This window comes from Amblyomma maculatum, chromosome 1 (genome assembly GCF_055883805.1).
Source record: "Amblyomma maculatum isolate TAMU_Amacu chromosome 1, ASM5588380v1, whole genome shotgun sequence".
Taxonomy (NCBI): domain Eukaryota; kingdom Metazoa; phylum Arthropoda; class Arachnida; order Ixodida; family Ixodidae; genus Amblyomma; species Amblyomma maculatum.
The window spans coordinates 167,734,109-167,753,831 of NC_139344.1; the positions used below are offsets into that span (position 1 = coordinate 167,734,109).

Genomic DNA, 19,723 nt, shown 5'->3' on the forward strand with positions numbered 1-19,723 from the left:
CTTGTGAATTCAAATAGCTCCACTGACTCGTATGAGGAGTGGGTACAATCTGTAAAGCGGGCGTAGGCACAAACAACTAAAGAGGAGGTCACCGCGGCACCTACCCAACATGCAGACCCGCACCTGATCCGTCTATGGAGGCGCCAAAAACGTATCTTAAGACGGATCAGGGAGCAGCCCAAAAATTACCAGCTTAGGGAGCGATTCCATGATCATATACTTCGCTGTGTTTAAGAAACTTGAGTGTGGGTCGGTCCACTCTCTTTAATCTCTCTTTGCTCTCGCCCGTGGCACCCCTCAAGACGCTATTCTCCCCCCCCCCCCCCCCCTCTTTAATCTTGGTGTGGTCCCCTTTTCACGCCAACTTCAAAAAATTCCGAACTTGGCTCACATATTTTATGCTGACGACCTCACACTTTGGCGCACGGAAGGCTCCCCACGGGAGGTCGAGGCAACACTTCAACAAGGCCTCGATATTATATCCCAGTTTATGACTTCTGCTGGGCTCCAGCCAGCATCAGAAAAGTTCGAGCTCCTCCTCTTATCGCGTACCCGCAATCAAAGATCCGTCAATCATCACATATCTCTTCATTTAGCCAACCATCCTGTCCCGCAGTTTTTTTCTTGCAGAATTCAAGGCATTAATATTCATGAAAGGTCCAATCAACTCAGTGTCAATACGGCAATTAGCACGTGCCGCTCCATTACTCACCTGGTCAGGCGTGTTGTTAAACGCCAAGCCTGATTGCAAGGAAAACAAGCCAGTCAGTTAGTACACGCCCTAGCACTAAGCAACATTTTATACGCTCTTTCGTATTTTGAACTCACACAACAGCAAATTATAAAAGCTTCATCAGCGCTCAACAGCCTCTATAAAGGATCCCTTAACCTCCCTATTCACACTTCAAACAAAAGACTGTACGACACAGGCCTCTTTGTTCCCCTGCCCACATTACTCATTCTTTACAGAGACAGGCAGCTGGCTCGGCGGCTCGACTGTCTGGCACTTCGCAGTGTCGCTGGCTCCTAGAGAAAGCAAATCTGTTTCCTATAAACCTATCTATCAAAGAATGCTCTTCACCTTTTCTCGCCAGCATGCGTTACGCAGCTCTACCCCGTCATATGGCCCCTGGTATGAATAAGGGTCACAGGAAAGCGCAGGTAGCCCATCACAGTCCTCCCTTATCCACATAGACCCATACACAGACGCCACCATATCGGACACAGGTTCGGCGGCATATGTAATCTTCACCCCCTTGCAGGCAGATCCTTCCTCTCATACATGTGGCTCATTCAGCAATCTCCCCCCATCGCTACTCTAGAGATTGTGCCTATAATGAATGTCATCATGTCCTTCTCCAGGCTTCCTCGCACTTATTCGTACACCATTTACACTGACTATTAACTTGCTGCAGCGCCGGCTAATTCCTTACGTTCCTTAGCTCCATCGTCAGTCACTAACGGTGGGTCCCTGGCCATGCAGAGATCACAGGAAATGAGCTGGCTCATCAGCTAGCCCGTGATATTCCCAACCGGGCGCCTGTGATCCTGTGGTCAACCCCCCCCCCCCCCCCCCCCCCCCCGACGTGGAACTATACGATGGCATATAAACTCACAATTAAGGAACATTACCGCCAACTAAAGAAACGTCGTATGGGTATGTACCCTGCCCGCATCGACATCTCAACATTGCTCAAGCACATATACTTGGCAGCATTCAAACGAACATCCTTATTACACCTTCCCGACAATTCCATTTCCGTCTTCGTTCTGACCCTTCCAATCCAGAACACTGACTCTTCGCCTGCCCAGTCGCCCAGTCCAGTCACTACATCCCCTTCCCTTTACCCCTCTCCTGGAATGCCTGGCTGTCGTCGGCATAGATGGAAGAACAGCTTGCCTTGGTTAACCAGGCGCAGGATATGTTGAGCGCTTAATGTGCGCTCTTAGATAAAATGTCCCTCCCTCGCGTGTGTCCCCTCCCTTCCCCTCTTCCCGCCCCCCTCTCGCGTGAAAGGTGAAAGTGCAGCCCTTCGTCCGTTTCGCGAGCCGTCTTGTAGCGTTCCGCGTCTCTAACTTGCACACGCACCTCAGGTCGTTCCGGAGCCCCTCCTTGGCAGAGAACTTCCTGCCGTCGCTGTTGCTCGGCAACGTCTTTTCATACACGATAATAGAGAGATTTTGCTTGCCGGAGACGTACTGACGTAGATGTATACCGGTTTACCGCACCCCTCCCATGCAGGCTCAGTGGCCGCGATTGCACTCACATCTGTCAATGCGCGTGCGCAGGAGGGGTCCGGCAAACCCTGCGTCAGTACGTCTCCGGCAAGCGGAGGTGGCAGACGCTAAGACTATTAATTTCCATTATAAATATAGACGGTTCGTTTTAGTGCAAATACTTCAGCAGCAAATGAAAACGGAAAGCGGATCGAGTCAACTGCACCGCAGCACCGATGGCCGCTCCCAAAAGGGACGTTACGTGTAGGTGGAGTTTTCTTGAACAGATAAAATCACAAAATCGAATAGCGTTAACGAGGCTGTTAAGCCTGTAAATTTCTTCCGAGATTTTGGCAAACACACCTGATTTAAAATTTGCCGGGTGTAATTTCGCACAGCGTGCCGCAGGGCGAACTTGTAAGCACGAAAAGCGACATGTTTGAGAGCAAAAATCAGAGCGTCAGCTATTCGAACGATGCGTGTGCCTTTCTAGCCTTTCTCCCTCAATTGATTTTGCGCCGAAGCAGGGGCCAGCGTGCTTGGCGTGGTGATGAACGCGGTATGTCGCGTAATACTAGCCTTCAATTGTCTTTTCACACTTTATCAGCAAATGGCCTAGGAAAAGGAGGAAACAGTGAGCGGATTTGGTAAGTGCACGGCCCCTGCCTGGGCGTCCCAAGAAGTTCTCTTTGCTCCCTCTACACTCCCCCCTCCTCGCCTCAGGAGATGGAAAGGTGAATGGGTGACATGTCACCGTCATTGGGCCACAGCTCTGTCCCTGTGTCCCGATGACATCGGCCCCATTGTCCATGAGCAAAAGGAAAGAAGCCGAACGTAATTCACTTCACTTGCGACTAAATGTGGATGCACATGTGCCGAAACAACAAAAACAGCAGCAAAAACAAAATGATGCGATGCAGCACACGACTGGCCGTAAAGGTGGCAATGTTTTGACAAGTTAGCAGCGATGGAACAGCGCGCCGCACCTGTGACTAATGACCAAAATATCGACGCGCGCCTGCTGATCACTGATCCTGTCGGCTGACGATTGTAGCCAATGACAGCATGAATGACGCCACCGCTATGATGACGTAAAAGACAGACGCTTTCTCGGTAGGTCGGCTTACCAGCGTGAATTCTCGTCCAGATATTAGCAGTCAGTCTTAGCTAATCGAACTAACCTTGCGTTGTTGTATTGTTTTGTGAATGTATAATCTGTGAGCAGCATTTACCAATGCCAAGTCGAAGGTAAAGTGAGAATCCTGTTAACCTTTCGCGGCCCAGCTAACAAAAAAGCCTGTGGGTGAACAAAAAATAATTTTAAATTGAAAAAAGAAAATGCACATGCTCTGCCTCAGCCGACACGTTTCAGAGAGTTTAGGAAGTAAACAATCTAGCCACTCCAAGAAAACACCCAGAAAGGGCGTATACTTAAAAGGGCTCTGAAAGGGGGTCCATCGGGCGTAAGAAAACCTAATGAAGCTTATATCGCTAAAGCGGGAATGTTTTTAAATGTTTTGTCCATTATCAGCTCCAGTTTTGAGGGCTTTCTACGTGGCATGCACACTCGGTGGCCTTTCCTCCCCATAATGCACGCATTTGATAGCCACTTTCTAGACTCCCTTTTCGGGGATTGTATAACAACTTCCTGGATGGCGATAAGAGACGCTTGTACGCCGTGAAAATTGTAACGCCTGCCTGAGTTTTTACAATGTGAACAAAATCGATTCGCATTATTAAATAATGAAACCTAGGTTCTTTGTAGCTCGTCATATCGGTTGATCTCTTTACTGCTTACATATATGTATTTGAAAAACTATGATATATATTTTATTATTTTAAGGAAATATGACAATATTTGAAGTTGATGGCCGTCAGAATCGAACATGAGTACCACTTTTAAACTTCTTAAATCGGCAATGTGGCCCAAAATATTGAACGTCGCAAATACGCAACAGAAAGCTCGTTGAGTTGGCTTCCACGCACAGCACAAATTTTAAATGGCGTCCTTTGTGTTATGCATCAAATACAGACGTAATTTTAGTATCTTGCCTCACAGAAGAAGTAAACATAGTTTCGGCGATATATATATATATATATATATATATATATATATATATATATATATATATATATATATATATATATATATATATATATATATATATATATATATATATATATATATATATATATATATATATATATATATATATATATATATATATATATATATATATATATATACTGGAATTGTAAGGATTGAGTGGGTTCCCAGTGGTCAGACTGTTAATCAACACTACTTCATTGAAGTACTAAGAATACTTCGCAAAAATATTAAGGAAAAAAGGTCACAGTTGTGGTGTGATGGGTGGCTGTTGCACCAGGACAATACACCCGCTCACACGGCCTTACATGTCTGAGGATGCTCCATCACTTTACTGTGATGGAGCATCCTCCATGTTCACCTGATTTGGCTCCATGCGACTTTTTTTTTTAATTTCCTAAAGTTAAATCTTGCTTAAAAGGAACCTATTTTACCTCAGTTGAAGAGGTTCAGGTAAAAAATCTCCCGAAGGGCCTTCCAAAAACCTCGTTCCAGAACTGTTACCAGCAGTGGCAGCATCGAATGTAGAAGTGTGTGAATACTGAATGCGACTACCTTGAAGATGATAATATATATATATATATATATATATATATATATATATATATATATATATATATATATATATATATATATATATATATATATATAGGTGCACTTCACAGCGAGCCAGGGAATTTGATTTTAGGACGCCGGTTACGACCGTATGACTACCGCAAGCTTGCTTCGCCACAAAAAGAGTTGTGATGCGGCAAAGCCACATATCTGCGCGGCATCAAAACAAGTCGCACTAACATGAATTGATCGCTCTGAATGCAATTTGCGGCTGAGATATTTTTATACGTCAGACCTAAGAGGAAAATAAAAACATCATAAACGTAGAGGAGAAAAAAATTCATGCGAGATTTAAAAAAAAAAGGGGGGGGGGGGGGGGGGGGGAGTCGTCGTGGGTGGAACAATGCTTGCAAAAACCGATCCTGTGCCATCGGCGATGACATCAGAATGGCGTATGAGGTGACAACAAAGTGAAGGTCATCCCGACCTCAACACGTGGCGCTTTAGGAAACGAGCCACTGAGATTGTGAAAGACATGCCCACGTTTTTTCTGTGGTTTTTCGTGACAAGGACCCATATAACCAGTTAATTTTTGAAGAAATAAATTCATTTCGTAAACAGTTTGTGGTAATGACATATGTAACAACAGATGTTCACATTCATCTGATAAAGAATAAGTGTAAAGAGTGCGCGACATAAGTAAAAAAGTCGTTTTTAAAGACTGGCACCCGTGTTTACGGCCGATACCAGAGCGTTTCAGATAAAACCTGTTTTCTAAGCCAAAGTAATCATGGCGGTATTACGCCTCTAAATGAAGACTTATTTATTTCGTGCTAGTATGGCCATAGTAAAGCAGCAGATTAGCAGGGGATGCTGCCATGCAGAGAAGGTATATATTCCCAGTACTATTTCTCTCCAGCATTCATGGAAAGTGGACCCACTTCTGTGCACCAGCACGGATAATCGCTTCCGCGACGCGCCGAACGCAGGCACTCACCACGGAATGCCGAGTCAGCGCAGATGCTCCCTAGCTGCCAACTGAAATTGGAAGTTAGCAGTAGTAAAAAAACGCAACGCACGCAACACCTTCCGCTCCACCGTAAGGGAGGCATCACGCACGCCACCAAGATTCAGTTCGCCAGATAGCCACTGCACAGTTTCCTTACTCGGTCGAAAGTAGCGTCTGAACTGTTCGTCCGGTAGGTCGAACACGTCTCAGTACACGTAATGTCTAGGCTGTTGCCGCCTCGCAAGGGCAATCACAAAGAACGGTGGCGCCATTTTATATTCCACACGTATACGGGGGCATTTTGACGTCATCTTTTTTTACTGTCTTATGGTGTCGCGTGACGTCCTGAAACGAAACCTCATTACGAACATGTCAAATTTTTCCCGAGCTAATGGCAGAGATGGAAAAGGTTATATTATTTCACCGCATGTTACAACGCGGACAACAGCAGGCTATGCTAACTCGTAGGAGATCTGCTTCGAGCACGCACAAGCTTTGAGCTTTGCTGTTATTTTTTTTTTTTTCTTTACAGCGGAAGCCGTTACTGGCGAGGAAGATAAAAGGACGCATGTGTATTCATGTGACAGTATCCGGAACTTGAGGAGAGGCATAAAGAGGAAAGACTAAAATAACAGGGTATGAGGAAATGTGTAAAAGTTGTCTCACTTTTGGTGGAAACATCAAGCACGATTAAAAAATAAATAGTCTTTCAGAAAAAAAAAAATGTCGCAGCAACTAATACATTTCTCGGTGGATATTTGAACCGAGCCCTGATGGAAGTTATGAAGGTGGAAGAGAAAGATAGAAGAAAGAAGGAGGCGCCACAGTGAACGTTCGGCTATTGTACCCTATTGCTCAGCAGCCCACAAGGGATTGAAGGGACTGAAAAAAAAAATGAACAAAGATACGCCGTAGTAAAGGGTCCTAATAACCTTAACCAGTTGCGGTCCTTTTATCGTGCACCGGCAGCTTAAAGCAGGAAAACCTATTTTTGCATTTAGCCTCCATCAAAGCACGGCCGCCGCGGCCGCGAATTCATTCAATACCTTCAACTGACACTCCAGAAGGCGTGTGAAAGCAAATTTCATCCCGCGTCCTTGTCCTAAGTAGCTGATTTTCGTAGAATAGTTTCTCAAATGGGAGTGCGCGAAACCCACGTGTGCAAAAAAAAAAAAAAAAAATAGAGAGAGACCGAGAGAGAGTAATGAAAGGTCGCGCGATCAAGGTGCCTGTAGCGCACTATCCACCAGCGCTAGCAAACTCGGACATTTTCCTCTCACTCGTTTTCAGTTTTACGAGCTTTCACAGTAAACTCACTATATCTCACCGCCCATGCTTGCATAACGCATCTATACGTTGAAGTAATTACTGTGAACATGATCAAGGTGCCTGTAGCGCACTATCCACCGGCGCTAGCAAATTCGGTAAATTTCCCCTCACTCGTTCTCAGTTTTACGAGCTTCCACAGTAAACTCACTATATCTCACCGCCCATACTTGCATAACGCATCTATACGTTGAAGTAATTACTGTGAAGTTGATCAAGGTGCCTGTAGCGCACTATCCACCAGCGTTAGCAAACTCGGTAAATTTCCCCTCACTCGTTCTCAGTTTTACGAGCTTCCACAGTAAACTCACTATATCTCACCGCCCATACTTGCATAACGCATCTATACGTTGAAGTAATTACTGTGAAGTTGATCAAGGTGCCTGTAGCGCACTATCCACCAGCGTTAGCAAACTCGGTAAATTTCCCCTCACTCGTTCTCAGTTTACGAGCTTCCACAGTAAACTCACTATATCTCACCGCCCATACTTGCATAACACATCTATACGTTGAAGTAATTACTGTGAAGTTGATCAAGGTGCCTGTAGCGCACTATCCACCAGCGTTAGCAAACTCGGTAAATTTCCCCTCACTCGTTCTCAGTTTTACGAGCTTCCACAGTAAACTCACTATATCTCGCCGCCCATACTTGCATAACGCATCTATACGTTGAAGTAATTACTGTGAAGTTGATCAAGGTGCCTGTAGCGCACTATCCACCAGCGCTAGCAAACTCGGTAAATTTCCCCTCACTCGTTCTCAGTTTTACGAGCTTCCACAGTAAACTCACTATATCTCACCGCCCATACTTGCATAACGCATCTATACGTTGAAGTAATTACTGTGAAGTTGATCAAGGTGCCTGTAGCGCACAATCCACCAGCGTTAGCAAACTCGGTAAATTTCCCCTCACTCGTTCTCAGTTTTACGAGCTTCCACAGTAAACTCACTATATCTCACCGCCCATACTTGCATAACGCATCTATACGTTGAAGTAATTACTGTGAAGTTGATCAAGGTGCCTGTAGCGCACTATCCACCAGCGTTAGCAAACTCGGTAAATTTCCCCTCACTCGTTCTCAGTTTTACGAGCTTCCACAGTAAACTCACTATATCTCACCGCCCATACTTGCATAACGCATCTATATGTTGAAGTAATTACTGTGAAGTTGATCAAGGTGCCTGTAGCGCACTATCCACCAGCGTTAGCAAACTCGGTAAATTTCCCCTCACTCGTTCTCAGTTTTACGAGCTTCCACAGTAAACTCACTATATCTCACCGCCCATACTTGCATAACGTATCTATACGTTGAAGTAATTACTGTGAAGTTGATCAAGGTGCCTGTAGCGCACTATCCACCAGCGCTAGCAAACTCGGTAATTTTCCTCTCATTCCTTTTCAGTTTTACAAGATTTCACAGTAAACACTGCACTATACGTCTTCCACATTATCTCTATGTTGTACTATTGTATGAAAAGTTTCCTCGCACTACATCGCCAACAAAATCGGAGCACTGTTCAGCAGACAAAGATATTAGCTGAAATTCAGAGAAAGAAATGCAATCGATTTAGTAAAGATGGTCAAATGTGAAGTATGCGTGCTAGCGCGTCGCGTTTCATTTCGCTCTCGTTTCGAGCGCGGGTGTCAAGGTCAGGCTTCAGGCAAAGATTGGCGACACTGGTGACTGGAGTACAAACTTTCGGGACCGCCCAACGCACCTCAAAAAGGTAATGCGACCGAACTGTGTTCGGATCCATTGAGCACGGATAGAAGTTAATGAAGACTATATCATGTAATACACAGCGCAAGAGTGACAATTAAACACGATGGGCGATCGACTGCGGCGATAGCGTATACTGTTCTCGTGCAGTGGCCAGCGCAGTGGGTATGTTTGCACTGCCGTGGAATCGAAACCCAGCCCTCGGCGCAACTGCGGCCGTGCTTATTTTCTTTCAACATTAGAGCCCCTCTCCTTCGGGGCCGACTGTCCTCCTCTCTCCCAGCGGCGCAGCTGGCGATGACTACACTGACCCACCACACGCACTGCCCGCCTTAGGGGGCCCATTTCGGCATCCAATGCTAGCTCACTATTTTTCTTTTTTATTCTACAATTCCGTTCAACGCAGGCAGGATTTGTTCCAAAGATCCAAAAGAGAACGCAAAAGATAAAGACAGACTTGCCTCTACGCCAGTGTACTTGCAGAAGAGGAGCGAGTACTGCGGCAGGTCCAGGTTCTGGAGCCATACATCAATGTCCAGGTGAGGCTTGCCGCCGGGATCCACAGACATAACGGGGTCGAATCCTGGGCAGAGAGAAAGACATATGCGGATCATTTAACCAGGTAATCTTTTATAAGGTTGCGCTCGATCACGGTGTTTACACCGTGATAGTTTTATGGAATGCGCCACGGGAGTCGTGTGCTCTATTCCGCTGGATTGTGGCACAAACTACATAGACAAATTTCCTGCTATCTGAACTATAAGGGAGCCCACGGGTGCAATGCGGACAACGATCGCAGAGCATCTTAAAACCCACTTTCCAGATCGCCCCTGTCGACCAAGATATGAAGAAACCATCGCACTGCACAAGCAGAAAGACAAGCAAACAAGAAAAGTTGCTGAAGCACATTGTATTATGAAAGTTAGAGACCAACGCGTGAGCAGTCCCTCGGTAGCATTATCCGAAAAAGAGATTTCTTCTAATGTGCACAAGCAGATGCTATGTTGAATGCGCAACAATCGTTGGTTTTGTTTGGTTTGTGATGTTTAACGTCCCAAAGCTACAACTGTTTGTTATTTCTTTGTCAAACCTTTTGTGGCCTGCATACATTTCGCAAGCACTGCTCCACTAAACATGAGTTGAAAGTCGGCGACCGTTGTGTGCCTCGTCTTCGTTTTCGTTCGTTTCGCAGCTTCTGGTCGATGTGTTGAACATATCAGCCCAATCGCCTACGCTGTTAGCTTCCAGTGCTCGCGACAGTCACGACATGCCCAGTTTTTTTTTTTGTATCGCATCGACTATACACGCCTGTTGATACTAACTTCATTTGTTCTAACAACGCACTGACCAGTGCAATGCCCCTATTAAACCATAATAGTTTCTCCTTCACGGACGTGGTTTAACTCGAAACCTTAGAGCTCTCTATAGACGGATCCGGCGAAAACAAACAAACAAACGGCAGATTCCCCTTAGAGGAGTCCCTCTAATGGCGTCGACGGATTCTCATTACGTCGTAGATAATCCAGTTGGACCAGAGCGTGACATCGTTGGCTGAGGCAGATGAAAAGAGACACGACTCAATCGGTTTAACCGCACAGTCATGAAAATTGGCCGAAACTACTGCCTGAAGGGCCTTCTTTGAAGGAGAGAGAGAGGGGGAGGGGTTGATGACCACTTTGTTCTTGAGTTGCATCTGACTATAGGCTAAGCTGCGTGCTAGTCGCCGAATGTTCCTGGCAGCGGCAGGCACCCAAGCGCCCAGCCGCTCCGCGTGCCGCAGCACTTTTGTGACGCTAGCCCATCTTGAATTGGAGAAAAAATTGCGCCGATACATGCAGACCACATAAAAGGAAGAAGACGAGACACTCTATTACTTTTTTAGACTTTTATGTGGTCTGCGTGGGTCGGCGCAAAATTTTCTCCAATTCAAGTATGCACCAACTAGCCCAAAAAGAGGTGTTAATGCTAGCACGTCTTACTGTAGTGAGTCAGACATTTTGCTCAACCCTTAGCACAGTGCCGGAAACTGAGGCTACCTACAGCCAGTCTTCTCGCATGGCCGCGCGCCTTGGCATGACCAAGCGCATCGCGCGCTTTTGATCTTTGTGTGCTGCGTGCACCAGGCTTGATGATGCGTGCATTTTTTGTCATCATCACCGGTGTACTAGGATTTGTGTTGTTTGTAGCGGTACCATGCTTCGTGCTGCTCCTCTTGGTCTTTTCAATCTGCTCTGGGAACTTTGTTTCTCTGTGCTTGTCTCTTTTTTTTTTTTTTTTTTTTTTTTTTGAGCGTCGTCGCAGTAGCGACTTTCTCCTTGCTCTTCCTATACTCCTTCTTATACCCGAACTCACTTTTTTTTTCTTTTTTGAAGCAAGCAGGCGTAATACCCCTTCAAGTGACAGTTACCAGTACGTTCCTTTTCCCGCTTCCGAGTATGCATCAATATAATCACGCCAAACAAAGAAACAACAACAGTAATAATAGTAAGAAAAACCATGTTGGTTGCAGGAGCTCTTAGCTTCCGGTGTTTCTATTCTAAGGCACATCTGAAAAGTTACAGCCTGCTCAATTTCAGACACCGACTGCCTTTGTCTTGTCATCGAGAACCTTCGGAATGCCATCTGGATGTCTGAGATGCGCTTTTACACCTCCAACGACCTCTCCTCCTTCGATTCAGCCTTCTATCTGAGTCAGCCTTCAAAACAGCAAAACTCGCGCTCGTTGTCCTCTTTCCTCTCCTCGTCACAAGCCACGTCATAAGACTAGTGGCTGCGACGAGTGGACGACACGTGACACGTTTACATCTGAACCTCCTAAGTGCAAGAGTTCACATATATAGCCACCCATACTTAAACAGGGAAGAGAACAAAAGCTCACCACAACATTTCGCGACTGCGGACAAAAAGCTCACTCCACCGAGGCTTGTATCGACTTTGTGAGCTGATGACGGCTTACCATGGGCACAGTTAGGGTTGGGCTCCTAGGTTTACAGTTATGTTACTTTATTTATTACATGTAGGGTTGCCACGCAGAGCGAGACATTACAGGAGTAAGTACATACACAACGATCATGATACAACTAGCGGGCAAAGAAAACAACAACGAAAGACTCGATTACGCGGGGATGCAGCAATGATAGAGGTGCAAAGGGCGCAGAAAAAAAAAAATGAAAATGGGAAGATGAGTTTTCATATGCGATTACTAATTCACTGGCCGCAGTGCACGCAATGTACAGTCCGGTGAATTCCAGGTTTTATGCTATACGGAAAAAAGGAATATTTATAAGAATATACTGACGCCTGTAATGGAACTAATTTGAGCGGGCTACTGCGTCGCATGCGTGGCGCAGAGGCTTGAAGAACTGAGTTGGTGCTTGTACAGATAAAGTGTCATGTATAATCTTGTGGAACAGAATGATGCGATCATAGGTTTTAAAGGAGACACTGAACAATGAAGGGTTGGTTAGGGTGAGGATAGGTTTATAGAGGTGTTAATAACTGACGCCCGGCAATTAACAAATAATTGCTTCAGCTAATGGCAGTTTATCGTATAAGTAAACTCTCATTATCCAACTATCCCAACTATCCCGAACAACCGCCAAGACTAGCTTTGTTGCAAGTGTTGGCGGTAGTTCTGAAATCAAACAGGGTAATTTATGTTCATTAGTAAATGAAAACAGTGTAAATTAATGCACTCAGTGATTATAATTACCGTTATCGGTACCATTACCGACATCGGTTGTGGATATATTTTAGAGTTAACGATTATGTCTCGGTCGACCTTGTCCTGACCTCGGAGGTTTCGCCATGCCACTTTTTTGGTGACGGCGGGTTTACATCCCCATGGGCCTTCTGATGCTTTTTCATAACATTAAAGAGCAGCAGCATGGAAATAAGGTGAATTAGCTGTAAAGTGAAAACGTATAACGTAATGTTACCGAAATAACCGTGACAGCAGCAAGTGGTTCACAAGGGCAAATTTTCTAATTAAAAAGGAAGGAAGGTCGCCGCTTCGCAGTTCAAACGGAGAGAGAGGGCCACCGATTACGTAGTCTGCACGCGGTAACGGCAGCGATAGAAGTGCGGTTGTCGAAGAAGCCAGAACCATGACACTCCCCTTCGTTGCTCTTAACTAACAATTGCTATCAGTGCGTTAGCATGCAGTGCGAAATCTCATTAACCAAGCAACTGCTCTAGTCAGACGACGGCAGCATGTGAACAGAATGCGCTGCGCTAGTATACTAAGTTTTACGAGGTGGCGGAGCCTATCGGTCTGCACCTGGCGTGTGTCTGAAGTAGCGGCATACTATTCAGAAATGTGGCGCAACAAACACAAACATAAGAGAAGAGACACAACACACGCGCACACTACCAACTGTAATAACGATCTGAAAACACTTCCTCTTCACCACTCCTCTTCTTCTACACTCAAGTGCATCTTCTCATCTTCCTCTTCTTTGCCAAGGGGATGTTGGCACTTTCTTCCTTGCAGAACATAAACATCGTCCAAGCATGACAGTCACCAATTCTACACTGTCTTGTTTCCCCTCACCTCTGCTTTTCCCAGAAACTCATACCATGCTGGACAGTCACAAAGATCACCACATAGTACCAATCTTGGGTACTTTCTTTTCTATTGATGTAGAGGATTTGTTCTATTCGTGCCGCATTTAGAATTGTTTGAATCGGTACGGGAATGCATTGAAAGTAATGGCACTATAGACTTTCAGAACTCTGCTGGTGTCAATGTTGACAATTTTCTAGCCCTACTCGAGTTTTACCTTAAGTCCACTGTTGTGTCGTTTGGGACCGATATGTATGTGCAGAGAAGGGGCATTTGTATAGGGTCATGCGTTGCCCCAGTTCTATGTAATATCTTTTTAGAGCGCAGCTCTTTGGCGTCCGTTCCTGGGTTTCGCGTCGGCGTCGTCGTCGGCCTCGTAACCAGCTCCGCCCCCCTTTCATCCCCCCAGCGCTAGCAGCGACCGACTGATACCGCTGGATGCCGCTGACGCCGCTAGAGAGTCAAGATAACGTGACTGCATAGAACACCGTCGCCGCCATGCAGAAAGAGGAGGGAAGTATGCAGAAGTATTTTCCCAGGGCTAAAAAAAAGTTACTTCCATGTGGTTCAGCCCATTCAAAGACTGTTAAAAAAGGGATAGCTTCCCTTTGTTTGGAGTCGGCCTTGTTAAAATCATGTGTACATATGGCAGAGGAAAGCTTCAATAATCAATTACAAAGGCTTGAGGTGGCTGGTTTCCCGGTTATGATTATTTATGGGGTTGCAGAGTCTCTGCTTCAGAAAATGAAAGGGAAAAAAAGAACGGCAGATATGTTGAGAAATAAACGACCACAAGTGATCCCTTAAATACATAGAGTTGCACACTGCCTGAAAAAGGTGGCAGGTAGGTTTGAGGTGTCAGTTGTGTTTTCTGCCCCAAAAAAACTGGGTGGGTTATGTGCATTAATAGGGAGGAGAAAGAAAGGACAATGCGAAAAGAAGCATGTAAAGAGTTTTATTGGATGTCGGGTGGGAGTTATTTATGAGATTCCACTGACGTGCGGTAAAGTATATATAGGGCAAACTGGAAGATGTATCAATGATAGAATGAGGAAACACGAGAAGTCCATAGAAAATGGGAAGGGGTCAAATTTACCCCTGCACTGTCAGAAGTGCAAGTGTGAGCCGTTGTTTAGCAGGCTTAACATTTTAGGGAAGAGTCGGGATAAGATGGCGCGGGAAATTTTAGAGGCGTACTGGATACAAGAAAGAAGACAGATGTATTAGTGAAGCTTCGTTGAGTTTACGTAGAAAAGAATTTACTTTTATTGAGCAATCCTCTTGAAAAGTTTATTATCGGGCCTCAAGCTATTATTCTTGGCCTAAAGCTGTTATTCTTGGACACCTCTCACGTATAGTGGCCATGGTAGTTTAAAGAATCTTTTTCCTCAAGTACATGGACTTCGTGGCTTCGTAGACGGTAGCAGGTTAAAGTTTTTTTCAATACATAGGGAATTCACAAGTGATGTGTTGTGGATGGACATGTCCTAATGTACATGTGTGGTGGTGGTTATTAGTGTGTGACTATGTGACTATGTGGTGATCTTTGTGACTGTCCAGCATGGTATGAGTTTCTGGGCAAAGCAGAGGTGTGGAGAAACAAGACAGTGTAGAATTGGTGACTGCCATGCTTGGACGATGTTTATGTTCTGCGAGGAAGAAAGTGCCACTATCCCCTTGGCAAAGAAGAGGAAGAAGAGAAGATGTACTTGAGTGTAGAAGAAGAGGAGTGGTGAAGAGGAAGTGTTTTCAGATCCTTATTACAGTTGGTAGTGTGCGCGTGTGTTGTGTCTCTTCTCTTGTGTTTGTGTTTGTTGCGCCACATTTCTGAATAGTATGCAGCACCATCTAGCCCCTCAAGCCGTTATTCTGAAGTAGCGGAACAATGCCCCAAGGCAACTCCACTGCCTAAAACAACTCACCCGTTTGATCGCTGCGCTCTTAGCTTCTACGCTTTGTTAATTCAATCTCACAACTTTTATATCCACTCACCCCCTTCCCCCAGTGCAGGGTAGCAAACCGGTTGCTTTTACGGGTTAACCTCCCTGCCTTTCCTCCTCATCTTCTTCCTCCTCCTCCTCCTCCTCCTTCTCGGAACATTTTCTAAACTCGCACTAAGCAGCCAGAAACCTATGGCGCACATCTCAAGGATATTGATACTACGAAAGCACTACCAAACACGGCCAAACACAACTCCGAATCTTGCTTGAAGCCTCTGCTGAGCTTAGGGAGAAAAAAAAAAAAAAGCGTTAGAGCGTGGCGAATTTGAACTCGTGAATTTATCGTGAAGAGCGAGTAAGGAGCCTCATAGCTCTTCCCAATGAGAGCGACCGCCATTTTGAAATGCTCGTGTGACGTCACAAGAGCATAGACGGCGGAGCATCGTCTGCAAAGCAGGCTACGATGTCAAAGGATTTCTTCTTAATTTTCTTTCGTGGACGATTGAAATAGCAGTGGTCCCTCATGCAGGAGTGTTTGATGAACCTAACGATGAAGAGTATTGCACGCTTTCTTCGGTATAGTTATACGCACGGCCACACTCGGTGGGCTGCGCGGTAGATTCCTTAGCTGATCGATGCACTATACTGACGGCGACACCAGCACGACCAACGGCCGGCTAACGTCGTATCGTGAGGTTTTCAGGCCCGCGACGCCGACGAAACCGGTCAGCGGAAGGTCGGCGTCCGCGGATCTGTTTTGGACAGATCGGAGCAAAAAACTTGCACGCCCGTGCCGGTGAGTAAGCGGCCTGAATAGATGCGCTTGTGTGCACCTTAACCATGTAAAGGTGCAATTAGTGGGAAGCGCTGGTCATGTACGAGGAGTCAACAACCCTCGATCGAGTATCCCAACCCAAGCAGGAGATCGCATCCTCGGCGCTTGTTGCAGCGCTGTTGTAGCGCGTAAAGAAATAACGCTACAACCGGTGCGAAACAGAAGAGAATATTTTTGGTAATTCTAGGTCACATTGTATTTTATGCCGTGCAAACGAGCAGCAGATAGTCATTTGTATACAAAAGCTATGTAAACAAACACGCTAAGGCGCAGTCGCAATCCGCGTCGGCGCATTCCATGCGGGAGTACTAAATGGTGTATGCCACTCAATAAGTGTATATGAGACATTTGATGAACAAGTATCACCTAGCATCCGCTACAGCCGCCTTTTCTGTACCACTGCGCCTTATAGGCGGATCACACTTGAGGAAAGGTCAAGATTATGTAAGGGCTTGGTGAGCCCCTGCTTAGATTTGATCTTTTCGCAGGTCAACTCCTTTGTAACGCGCAGAATTACCTCATAAACTGTGGCCATCGCACACTGCACAATTAAAGATTTGAGCGACTGTACCAGAAAAAAGCAAGTGTAGCCGTTGGGTTTTGCGACGGCCGGTCTGGAGCAGCGTCGACGCATGCTTTGTACGCTGGCCATTTTTTTTCAGACTGGCCATAGTGTTGCAAACGGGTTTTACCAGCCAAAAATAATTATCGTATGTTTGACTAACACGCAAACTTGTGCACATTGCGCATGCAGCATCTCAAGCATCAGCGAGGAAAACGTTTCGTTCGGTTGTTTTCTTTGCTCCTGTAGGAGGAGGAGGAGGAAGATGAGGAGGAAAGGCAGGGAGTTTGCTCCTATAATGTTGTGCTGTAGCGTCACCCTATGCTTATTTGGATTTTATTCTTAGTGGAGGCTAACGTGGAGGCTAACCAAGAGAGCTCTACTTAAGTTGAGGACAACCCAGAGGGCTATGGAACGAAAAATGGTAGGGGTAACATTAAGAGATAGGAAGCGTGCAGAGTGGGTCAGAGAAATACCTCAAGTTACCGACATTCTAGTGGAAATTAAGAAGAAGAAATGGACATGGGCAGGACATGTAGTGCGAAGAGAGGATAACCGATGGTCGCTTAGGGTAACAAACTGGATTCCAAGGGAAGGAAAGCGTAGCAGGAGGCGGCAGAAAGTCAGGTGGGCGGATGAGATTAAGAAGTTCGCAGGAGTCAAGTGGATGCAGCTAGCACAGAACCGAGTTAAGTGGAGAAATATGGGAGAGGCCTTCGCCCTGCGATGGGTATAGTCAGGCTGATGATGATTATGATGATGATGATGATGATGATTTGGGCCGAAAGAGCTGCGGGCAATAACTCAGCATTCAGCAGCACAACCTCCCACCCCTTCGCGGCGCATACGGCGGAAGCAAACAGTGGACGTGTCACTTTTCACATGCCAGCGAACTTGGTTGCTAAAAACGGGACAACTCCTATAACACACGAATAATGTGACGAACTGTATGCTTAAATAATGCGGCATGAATCCGTCTATTTCGGCCTCGACAATAGCCCGGTTCTCCGAGGATCACTACAAGCTCGCATATTAGGCTGAAGGCTTCTGAGAAAAAAAAAATAAGAAATAAAATGTGAAAATAAGTTCTTTTTTTGTTCTTTTTGCTAAAGGAAAACCCTCAGCGGCTATAGCCCAAGGCGTGCATGCAAGCGCATCAATGTAGCAAACACCGAATAGCAGAAAACATTGTGTTGATATATGCCATTGAAACGTCAGCGATCAAATGTTGTCAAACCAGCAAGCTGCTTTCGATATAATCGAAAACAAAATCATCTTAAAATATCTACTGCATCGAATGAGTTCAAATTTCGAGGGATCATGCATTTGTGTATGTGAAGTGAAATGGAGTAATCAATTTATTTTCAAATGTTAGCTGTCATGGCCCCTTTTTGCGCGAAGGAAGAGAGACAGTTTGACTAATAGGCTTGGCCAACTCCCAAAGCTTGGGTGGCCAACCCCTAAAATTATGCCGCAAGGTTCTTAAATGCGGATGGACAGTCGAGACTTGGACGCTTTCCGGACGGCACTACGTTGGTTGGCGGAGTCACCGTCTACCATTTATTTCGGTTTAACATCAAATATTATAAACTTAATTCCGCGAACGTTTATCCTTGTTTTAATATTTTTGAAATGAATATTCCGATCCCCGAGATATCTAGCCGTGGCATCGCAATGGGGCACTGACGCATACCGGTGCCTCTTGAACAGTGTACCATGTCTCGCTGATGTTACAACATCTGCGTCGTAACATCTGTGTCAAGAGCGCTGCAGTCTCGGAAGCCGCCAATAACTCTTCAAAGTGTATAGCAAACTCCCGGACTACAAATGCGTTACCAAGCTGTAACCACGGCGCTAAATGGACCGTCACGTCGAAACGACCCAGGGGCACAGCACTGATTCGGGGCGTCTTCCACTATTCCGACACGCGGTAAACCGACGCAGCGCTCTGTGAAAACAAAATAAGTGAGACAAATATAGGGTCGAAATTTACGACTTCTCTGCTATCGCAAGCCTGCATCTTGAGTGAAACCATGCCTTCTGCGATGCGTTTACTCGAACGGGAGAAACGAATGGCGGCAGATGGCGCCTGGGGACGCCGCGAAGCCAAGATGCGTCGAAAAGCCACACACCGCCGGTAATAAAACTGCCAGCGAGGGAGGCGAAAAAAAAAAAACAAGGGAGGGCACATTGACATGTCCGAGCGGACGGAAACAGCGCGCTTCTATCTTTGAAAAGGGAAACGCGTAGTGAAGTGTGGTTAGCTCGAGCGTTTCGGCACACTTCCGGCTGGACGTGGAGAGGAAAGAAAGCGAAAACTCTCGAAGCCAGACGAGTTTGTCGAGATAGTCGAAACTTGCACTGGAAGCCAAAACAGCCACGTCTCCTGCTAGGCGTCAGCGAATATGGGAGAGGTACCATGTCACCATGTGTCGAGAGTTATCAGTTAAGCAATAAGGAATGCAGGACGGGCGAAAAAAAAAAAAACATTGCTGACGTCCTGAAACATTTACGGTCGAAAAAATATTAAGGCAGTGAAGCAGCCATTCACAGAGCACTGCTCGATGCGCAGGGATCATCAGTGCACGGTGCACAAACGCCATCTAAAAGACATGGCAGCCTCTCCGGCTTCGCTATGGAAAAACGCACTTGACTCAACTCTTGAGCTTCCCTTCGCGCCCACGCGCATACGCGTGAAGGCGTGTGAGAGCGACAGACTCTAATAGTAAATCAATACGTCGATACCTGATAGACACGTACACATTTCAATATCTTCTTTTGGGAGACTGCAATTACGAAAATTGCCCGAGCAAACGGCAACCAGCTGTACTATGCTGAACGTCCTTGTGGTATAAAGCTCAGCATGGCAAATTTCGTTCATTTTAGG

General features: G+C 45.8%; 1 protein-coding gene across 4 annotated transcripts in view; it reads right to left on the reverse strand.

Annotated features, from left to right (window-relative positions):
* LOC146204831 (breast cancer anti-estrogen resistance protein 3 homolog) overlaps positions 1–19,723 on the reverse strand; it is a 226,680-nt gene that overhangs the window by 46,463 nt on the left and 160,494 nt on the right. For all 4 annotated transcript variants that reach the window (XM_084589543.1, XM_084589545.1, XM_084589546.1 and 1 more), the window contains one exon: positions 9,397–9,518. In XM_084589543.1, the coding sequence (XP_084445669.1) occupies positions 9,397–9,518 (122 nt within the window). The remainder of the gene's footprint in view (positions 1–9,396; positions 9,519–19,723) is intronic.